At 38.1% G+C, this 10,000-nt stretch overlaps 3 protein-coding genes across 5 annotated transcripts in view; 2 read left to right on the top strand and 1 right to left on the bottom strand.

Moving 5' to 3' along the window:
• LOC113822006 (rotatin) overlaps window positions 1–221 on the bottom strand; it is a 24,318-nt gene extending 24,097 nt beyond the window's left edge. Inside the window, exon 1 of the mRNA XM_027374519.2 lies at window positions 1–221. This exon is cut by the window's left edge and continues 85 nt beyond it. The gene's annotated coding sequence lies outside the window, so the exon portion shown is untranslated.
• Window positions 222–3,807: 3,586 nt separating this feature from the next.
• Window positions 3,808–10,000, top strand: part of LOC113821979 (uncharacterized) — an 11,268-nt gene continuing 5,075 nt past the window's right edge. Inside the window, exons 1-4 of one of the 3 annotated variants that reach the window (XM_027374483.2) lie at window positions 3,808–3,985; window positions 6,322–6,378; window positions 7,895–9,436; window positions 9,687–9,785. In XM_027374483.2, coding sequence (XP_027230284.1) covers window positions 8,150–9,436; window positions 9,687–9,785 — 1,386 coding nt within the window. In that variant the 5' untranslated portion in view covers window positions 3,808–3,985; window positions 6,322–6,378; window positions 7,895–8,149. Of the gene's footprint in view, window positions 3,986–4,223; window positions 4,313–6,321; window positions 9,437–9,686; window positions 9,786–10,000 lie in introns of those variants that run through there. The other 2 variants (XM_027374491.2, XM_070113529.1) reach the window with 2 other exon arrangements.
• HSPBAP1 (HSPB1 associated protein 1) lies at window positions 6,388–7,243 on the top strand. The gene is made up of 2 exons (XM_070113417.1): window positions 6,388–7,191; window positions 7,235–7,243. Exons 1-2 carry the CDS (start codon window positions 6,388–6,390, stop codon window positions 7,241–7,243), a joined length of 813 nt encoding a protein of 270 aa, XP_069969518.1.

Here is a 10,000-nt window from a genome sequence, read left to right as displayed (position 1 = left end):
GCAGGGCAGAGTGTAGATGACTCAAAACTTTTTTTTTTTACTTCACCCAGCGCCAATTCTTCTTCTTTATTCTTTTATAGGGTTTTAGACTTTCGTATAGTCTGTATCCGATAAAGCCTCTTTCTCTTCTTTTGTTTCTTTTATATAATCTCTATTAGTCTCAAGATTTTGGTATGTCTTGAGATGCAGTACTTTTTTGTCGGAGTCGCCAATTCAAACTAATCCCAACTTTTATTTACATCGCTTAAACTCCGATGCGGACCGACTCTCGTGAGGCAAGAAAGTCTGTCTTAACGATGCAATAAACAGGATCGTCAACTCAAACAGCGTCATCTGTTGAATTACAGTAGAACTAATTGAACGGATGAGTTGTCTGTTACATTTTGAAATTGTTTTTTGTTAAGCCTGATTCCATCATGGCAAAGTTTTTGCAACATATAGCATGCTACATTCTCTCTCACATATGCGCTAAAACCAGTGCAACACGCGACAAAATATGGCATGCGACAGTGTGGAAGTTTGACGCATGCGACAATCCTGTTGAGATACCTGCCTTCCACGCGGTCACGGGAAAGATTACAAGAGGAAGGAAACAAGATGACTTGGTCAAAGAAAAAACGGCAAAGTTTATTGAAGAATATAGAAAATGGTTAATTTATAGGACCCACACGATGGGAAATACAAGAATAACCAGACAAAACTAGATGCACATCAGATATTAGCTACGAAGTTTGAATGTGACACAGAGATGGTAAGGAATAAGATCAGGGGCCAGATTCTCAAATGCGTTAAGGCGCCGTATCTTCTTAAGGCGCCTTAACTTACGGCCGAGCGATCTTACATACACATACACAAAGCAAGGGACCCGCCATATTTGTGCGAGTTAAGGCGCCGTAGACTAACGCAGGGGGAGAGCAGCCTTTGAAGCTTCACGGCGGGCGGGAAATCAACACTTCGCTCTTATACAAGGGAAATACAGCAGGACGGTTAAGGCCTCCAGCGCGCCTTAACTTAAGGCTCTTTTGAGAATCCGGTCCCAGGAATCTGCGTACTGCTTGGAACGACGTACGAAAAGAAAGCAATGGTTTGCCTACGACTTGCTATTATTACTCATGGACGTGGGGATCCCACCTGCCTATTCATCAGATAACGAGCTTCAAGCTGAAAGGCCAATACCTGATTAGGTGGGTGTCCCTTTTTCCAATGAAATGCAATTTTGGTTCAGTGATGATAAAATTTGTCTGAAGACACCTGTTCGTCCGACACCGACTAGCAGCCTCTTGGCGTTTCGACAAAAGCCAATGAATATGATATTATGGTAAAACAAAACTTGTAGACACAAATAAGACACAGGTGTATGTTTTATCTTGCTGAAATATACATGGTACAGGTTGTGCTTTGCCGGAGAGTAGCGTTGGCCAATAAGCAAAGTACAAACTTCACATGTTCAGACTGGAAGTGGAAATACTAAGACATGGAATTTTGGGCAGAAAATGAAGGGTTACGAGGTAGGGGGGAATGGAGGACTTGGTAGGAGCGAGGAAGGGGAAAGAAAGGTGAGATGAGAGGACTCGCAGGTGTCGGGAAAGGGAACGGGCCTGAAGGTATAAGGAGAGAGGGGAAGGGAGCGAAGGAAAGGCGTGGTAGGTTTGAGGAAAAGACAAGATACTAGGGGGGAGTTAAAGAGAGAGGGGATGGCATGACATGAGAGGGAAAGGAAACAGCCGGGAGGGACAAGAAGAGAGGATGGCCTGGTGGGTAAAAGGCAAGGGAAAAGGTGGAGAGGGGTAAGTAGAGAAGGAAGGGCTTGGTACGTTCCGAGTGATGAAGGGCCAGGAATGGTATGGAGAGAGGGTGGTATGATAGGTAAAAGAAGAGGGAAAGGGAGGGTTAAGGAGAGAGAAGATGACATGGTAGATGTGAGGGAAGAAGTACGAAGAGGGTTAAGGAGAGAGGGGAGGGAAAGGTTCGGAGGAAGAAAGGAAAGGGCAGAAAAAATGTATGGAGAGAGGGAAGGTCTCAGGGCTTGGTAGATGACCGAGAGCACGGAGAGATTTCAACCCCCTCGATTACTTAGTCCATTCTTTGTGATTAAGCTGTTTTGTTTTTTTTTTAACATTGGTCTTTACTAGTAAGTTTTCAAGTATACTGTTTATATACGATACGTTTTCTACATTTCTTACAGAATCAATCAGAAAGTGGTCGTCATGCTGAAACCGTAGAAATGGAAATGACGCCGTATTTAAGCTATCCAGAAGCAGGAAAATACAATGGAGTTGAGAATGAAGGCGAAAATGACGAAGGCAGAGAGACAAGTAACGGAAAGGGACAAAGAAATTGAAAAATATTGAGGGTGGGCAAGCAGAAGGCTCCTATAACATTTTGAAAGAAGATTTGAAAAGGGATGACTGCTCAGTGTATGGTGAACATGTTGCAAATGAAATTCGGAAGCTTAACCCAAACTCCCAGACAATAGTGACACATTTAATCAACAATGTCTTATTCGAAGCAGCTATGGAGAATTACGACGATGCCGATGATTCACCAAAATATGTTGGTTTACGTACATTTCAACCATCTACCACCAGTTCTTCCAACCTCCACATCACCACCAGTTTTCGCTCATCCAGGAATTGAAGTCAAAACTCCAGGATGATTCGCCGAATCAGCAAACGATGATATACGTTTCAACACTCAACATCCTCAAAATGAGTGTTTGTTTAGGCATTACTTGGGACGGATCAACACAGATAGGGAATAAATTTCAAAGTAATGAAATTGACGGTGTATTTCATTCTCGATTTATTAAAGTATATGTTGGTAATGTGTTGTTTGATATTCCCAATATGGCTACACGTGTAATATATTGAAAATATTGAGGATAGCTGTGGTAACTATGGAATTGGAATTGCCAAGGTTACTGATTCTATTATATGTAAAATGTCACGTGCCAGTAGGATTTTATGGGCGAGAAGGATCTAACTAGTGATCATTGATACTATTATTATTTGTAGTAGTAATATAATTTATATCACTATTAACAATATTGTTAATATTAACATTATCTCTTTCATTGCCATTGTTATTACTATTTTCATCTTAAACAAACCTGTGGAGAATTGTTGAATACTCGACTCACCCAAAAGAGGAATTTCAAAACGTTTCCTAGAGGTGTACAAAACGTTGCCAAAGTCTGATATTTGGTAGTATGAGCTCCCAGTGATTAAAAACCCTAATAAACGTTTTGGCTCAAGGTTATCAAATTCCTTGTTAGAGCAAGGTCGTCAAATGGTAAACTGATATAAAATAAGCAGTGTTCCTGCCGGCAAGATATAATTTCCAACAACGATGCATTTTATGAGAAATCCACAACGAAAAAATGCAGCAACAGCGATTAGCTTGGATATCGCGGGCTTCATTTTGATGGAGTGGAAATTGCCTTGTGTCATATTACATGAAACAACAATGTTGCCTATATACATACATATCAATCTATATCTATCTATCTATGTATTTATATATCTATATCTATCTATATATATATATATATATATATATATATATATATATATATATGTACATATATATATATATATATATATATATATATATATATATGTATATATATATATATATATATATATATATATGTATATATATACACACATGCACGCACACACGTGTGTATTCCTATGTGAAAATATTTATTATAACTAACTATGGAGTCCTAGTGCACCTAACTAGTTACATCCAGACAAAAATAACAATCGAGTCCAAAAAAGACAAAGAACTTGAAGGTTCAAAATCGAGAGGGAATGAATGGCGCCGACCTCGTGCCTGGCAAGGGAGTTTGGCTCTTATTAAAGGGCCTGTAAACCTAAGAATATCTTGTGTTTAGATAGTCTGAGTCATGTCCTAGGCTGCCCCTCCTTTATCTGAGTCTTCGGGATGTTGCCACGGAGTTCAAGGAAGCTATTTGAAAAGGGTAAGACAGAGGGGATCAGGGTTAGAAATGCCTTTGTTGAGGTTCTTGTAGTTGACTTCAAGTTTAGTGATCCTTTCTCTCGGGATTTGGACTTTGACGTATAGAGATGTCCAGATTTTTGCACTCTGCGTCGGATTTTTGAAGTATGTACGTCTCGATGCGCATATCGCCACATTTTATTCGGTAAAATTGGTGTATGGTGTCAGCAATCGGTGTTGAGTCACCTGTATACATGTCTCCCCAGTGTTGAGAAGCTGTCACTGCCATGTGTCCCTTGCAGTGAATGGCAACATATGGCATCATATTGTCGCCATATCAGAACCACCTGTAAGTCACAGGTTGAGAAGTGCTGATTTATTTGGTCTGTTGTAGTTTGAGTCACTTACACCTTACTGTAGGAACTTAGCAAGGGAGTCTTGAAAATAGATTATTTGGAAGGCAGGTAGGGGTTGTCCATTTTTATATCTCTAAAAGATATGTTACGGAGTGGGACACACGGATATATCATTTGCAGTGAATTGTGTGGTAGGTGCTTATACAGTGCCGTTTGTTTACTTCAATATTGTTTACTTGATTAAGTGCTTATACAGTGCTGTTTGTTTACTTCAGTATTGTTTACATGATTACATTCAGTATGTTACCGAGAGCAGTGCACAAAGATGGGGGAAGTGGACACCGCACAAGAAATCTAGTAAAAAAGAACAGGTACAGCTGCAGCAGCCTCATATTTACTACGAAATAACAAAAATATTCACTTCATATCACTGCACAGAGACAAAGTCCACAACGCTCTCACAGTCAGAATTCTTAATGTCCATTTTTTATAAGCTGGTATGAAGTACTAATAAAGGGGAGGGAGGTATAGTGGGGCTTGCCCCCCTGTCTAAGGAATAAATAAAAGGTAGGAAAGGTTAGGTTTGGGTTCACATGAAACCCTGGTTTTGGGACTTTTTCTCTGGAGGGTGTGTCATTCTTGGTAACAATTACCAAGCATTCAAATGATTGGCCAGTTAGATCTTGTGTTTTCACACTAATGTAAATATTATTTTTAGGTGAGCCTAACCTTACTCAACTTCTGCATATTTTATATAGTATTTATTTGAGAAGGAAGTCTTATAATTATTTGTGTATTTGATATAAAAAGGATGGGCTTGTTTACATGATTATCCTAGTCTGGAATTGAGACCATTTTTGCCAAAGATCTTTGGTTCACAGCTCTTTCAAAACTTTGTACCGAGGCATATGTTTCCTGTTATTAACTTCACTGGCATATTTTGGCCTATTTATATTCAGTATGTGAAAAATTGGAAAAAATAATAATTAGGAAGCTACTATCCACAAGTCCCATGGCATAAATGTTTGGTGTCAGAGACAGAAAGTACTTAGATCTGATGCAGGAAAGTGGATTAATGTTATTTTATAACATTCTGGAAATAAAATAAAAAGTTTCATGTAAGAAAAATGAGTCACAGAGCATTTGAAAACATGACTTTTTTCTTAGAATTTGGAACTTGCTGTGATCTATGATGAAGGGCATATACAAAATAAAATCCATCCTGATAGTGGCATAGTATCTAGTGTTCATTATAATTCTCATGCTCACAAATGTCCACTGCATATGTTCTGGCATGCTAGAGATTGCACTGATTCTGTAGTTAAAGATAAAGGCCAGAGAGGTACACAAGCTCTGTTGTCTGAGATGAATGTGTTAGAAAGTTGTCTGTCTTTGCCTGAATGCAGATAAATGTGGAGGCCACATATAGGCCAGTGGCAAACATTTAGCAGATTTTCAAGATTTACTATGGATAATTCTTTACATTATGGATGCACTCACCAGAGACCATCTCCAACTCCATGTCACAAAATTTATCTGTCTAAGTTGCCGTGATTAGGTATACCTTTTGGGCACTGCCCAACTGGAGGGTTGATAGGGGGCACTTTCCCTCAGCACCCTAGTTTAGTGAGTCCATACAGTAAAGATTAACCTTTACTATGTAGCCTGCTAAATATACACAGAGCCCCATGACTACAACAGAATTATAACATGGCAGTGCCTGAATGGGAAGTGTTAATATTAAAGTAAATGACTTTTTTGTGTATGTGTTTGTGTAGAAGTAATAGATGATGGTTATGATAGTATAGATTTTTCAAAAGGATTTATAGTAGCAAATTGTTTATGTAATATTTCTGACTTCAGCAGCAATAAGTAGATTAATTGTATTTTTTTATGTATCAAATTGTACTATTTATATGAATGTAAGTATTTTAAGAAGAGATAGAAAAAGAGGGTGAATGGAAATTTTGTCCATTAGTTAATTCATTTTGTTTCTTTTCAGATGAACCAGTATGCTGATGGAACCTGTATATGAAAAAAAATAGATTGATGTTCAAAGGTAAAAGTGATGGCTGAACCAGTCCAAAAGAAAGCACGTCAGGAATGCTCTGAAGAACTCTGCTCTGAAAAGACAAGTCTCCTGAATCCACAGGCTATTAGAAGAGCAATTCTAAATGACGTGAAGGAACCCTTAGTGTTCAAAGGCTACCTTAAGGGAAAGTGGAAGTGTTTAGAATGGGAGATCAAAGACTGGGGTAGAGTCCTGGGGGATGACAACCTGATGTTTCGTGTTGGTGCAAGGGTTAAGGAGGGTGACCAGCTGAAGTCTCCACAATGGGAGACAGAGTGTATGAAGGTGTCCATGAGATATTGTGACTTTTTAGAATGGATAAAAGGTCAGAGGACATGTTTAAGTCAATGTGGGTCTCAGGTAAACTGCAGTACACATTGGGCCTATTTTGATTATTTTTACATGAAAGATTTAGAGCACCCAGAGCTCTTATTAGGTGCTCTGGACTGGGGTACATTTGGTTTCACTGAGAGGGGATTAACTGATAGCACACTATGGATAGGAAGCACAGGTGCTAATACACCATGTCATATTGACACCTATGGATGTAATCTTGTTGCTCAGGTAATGGGCAAAAAGAGATGGGTATTATTTCCAAAGTCTCAGTCAGAATACCTTTCACCTACACGTGTGCCTTATGAAGAGTCAAGTATATACAGTGAAGTAGGATTTCCCCGACCTGATACTTCTTCACACCCTAAATTGGTCTTGACCACTCCTCATGTAGTTACACTTGAGGCTGGGGATGTGTTATTTGTACCAAATCAGTGGTGGCACTCAGTAGAAAATATAGAATTTGCGGTGAGTGTAAATACATGGATTGAGCTTCCTTCTGATGATGAAGAAAGAGTAAAGGAAGCCATTGTGATGCACCAGATAGGATCTCTGTGTCAGGGTATTGAGTCAGTTGACCTCTTATCCTCAGCATTTAACCCTAATATGATGAGTGTGGCTACTATGACCTCTACAGATCTTCTTAATCTTCTAGTTCATAAAGTTTTCCATAACACAAACCCAAAAGAAAAACAAGAATCTGAAAAAAGTGAAGGTGCACACATTGGTATTTTTGACTGGACAAATGAGGAATGGTGTTGTAGTCATGATATAACCAGGGTTGAAAAATTGTTGTTCGAAGAATATTATGGAAATGTGGCAAGTGGTAATTGTGAAGAAAAGAAGAGAGATTCTGAGGAAAATGCAAAGAAATACTGTAGTACGACAGATGAAATCCAGTTTTCTCACCTAAAGCTCTTGATAGATGCTTTCACTGACCCACGTGTAATTGATCAAGTGAAAAAAAATTTAGATGAAAAACTCCATAGCCCTTTGTGATTATTGAGATTTCAGTATATTTTACATCATGAGCTATTTTCTTTTATTTCTTTGTCCAGTTTTGTTATATTTTAAGGATTGCATACCATTTTATTTTATAATACCGTTATTTACTTGATAAACCTTTTTTTTCATCTTGCTGTATTTATAATAATACAATTTTGTATTCCAGCCAGTTGTGCTTAATAAAATGGAAGAATCTGAATACCTTTCAAGAATGATGAGACTTGATACACTGAATAATTTACAAAAAGAAAAATTTGGAAAAGATAAATAAAGATTATGAATTGGCAAAGACTGTTGATCTAATCCTAGATGTTCAAGGAAGAGGAGAAAGTAAAGGATAAGTGAAAAGTGCATCCATAATGAAATGAGAGACTCCATTCTTTGTTGTGTACTTTGAGAGGGACCAGAAAACTCATTGACCATGGCTGATTGTGAAAATAGTGTTCAGACCTTAGCGTCTCTTTCTGTAAAGAAGAGTATTATGTTTCTGCAGCAACTTGTGTATCGTTTTGTAAATATTAAAGACATTGAACCATGTGCTTCTTTCTTGAGGGACTTGCTTGCATCAATCCCTCCCAATTTTCATGCAGAATTTCTTGATAAACTAGCACCTATATTTGACAATATTACAAACTGTGCTGTGGAGAATTGTGTCCTGGACATAATAGACGAGTTGGCTTTGATGCTGTTATCTCCATCCATAACACAGATAGATGTCGACAAGTTCATTTTCCCAACAAGAAACCCAGCCAAATACCTTAAAGCCTTAGAACATGCAACCAGTCTTAGAATGCTGATTAGCCAGAGAGAAAATGTATGGAAATATTCCATCAGTAAATTTGAACTTCTCTCTTCTGCTTTGACAAAGATGCCAATGCTGATACATCTGACTTTACATCATATTAAAATTCCTAGTAGTAAGATTAACCAGTTGTTACTGGGTTTAGCATCAAACAGTCCCCACTTAATATATCTAGATTTGAAGTATGGGGCATTAACTGACTCTGGCTTAGATCCAAATTCATTGGAAAAGTTTGGAAAAATTACTGATTTCACAGATTGCATCCCTGCCTTGTTAAAAATGAAAAATCTTCATTACCTAAATGTCAGTGAGTCTTGGCTTACCTATGTTGGTGTAAAAGCAATTGTGAAGAATCTACCCCTGCGCAGATTAGATGCCATAGTGGAAGGAGGATATGATCTGCAGGCTGTTGTCATAAAAGACATCCTGATGTTACAGTCTGAGCCTCTTGTCCTTCCCAGAACATCATACTATGTTGCTCCTGAGGAACACAACATTCAGTATATATGCCAAGCATGCCCACAGTTAGAGTACATCATCATGCAACATTGTGGTGTTGGAGTGACAGAATCCAGCTTCCAGAGCCTCACCAGTTTACAGCACTTGAAGAAAGTCACCATATGTGGTCTAGAGTGGTCTCTCCTCCATTCCCAGATTGCTATCAATGACGATCCCATGCCCATCAGCAATGTAGTGACGGAGGTAACGTTGACTGAGCCCTCGTGTGTGGATGCATACCACCTAGGTAGCCTGTCAGTCTGTTTCCCACAGCTTACTCACCTTTGGGTATTGGGCTCACAGAATGAGGAGAGTGATGTTCCCTGGGATGGAGTTCGAGTATTCACAAAATTGACACATCTACATTATGAAGGTTCCCTGTTTGTTGGAAAATTTGGGAGAATAGAGGTAAAGGCAAATTTAATGTTTCTTTTTTCAAATGAAATGTTTTTTTGTTTTTTTTATTCTTTTTATATAAGTAAGTATTGCCTTGCTTATAGTGTACCAAAAACAGACAAAAAGGAGTGAAAATAAATGAATAATTATTAGGATCTGTATTTTACAATTTTTAAATTCAGAATATCTTGAAGCTACTGACATATGGTCTGGTAGGATTCCAGCTTTATTTCTTTTTGTCAAATAATTATTTCTTTTATAGAGGGAGCAAGGACTACAGAATATCCTGGATGTTCTACTGGCTTGGTGCAAACAGCTTCGAAGCTTAACCTTATACACTAATTACCTGGAGGATCTCATGGTAAAGTTGATTTTAACTGTTGTATAGATTTGGAGAAACAAAAGAGAGATATAAGCAATCAACTTATTCACATAAATATTGTAGGATCATAATGACTATTAAAAGATCCTTTGTTTTTAAGTTTTCACAAGCTGCATTGTTGATGAAAAATTGAAAATTCATGCTGTTCTACTTTTATGATGTTACAATGTTTATGTACATAAAGTATAAACAAC

Source organism: Penaeus vannamei, chromosome 34 (assembly GCF_042767895.1).
Source record: "Penaeus vannamei isolate JL-2024 chromosome 34, ASM4276789v1, whole genome shotgun sequence".
In the NCBI taxonomy this organism is placed as follows: Eukaryota; Metazoa; Arthropoda; class Malacostraca; order Decapoda; family Penaeidae; genus Penaeus; species Penaeus vannamei.
This window is presented reverse-complemented; position numbering and strand designations above follow the sequence as displayed.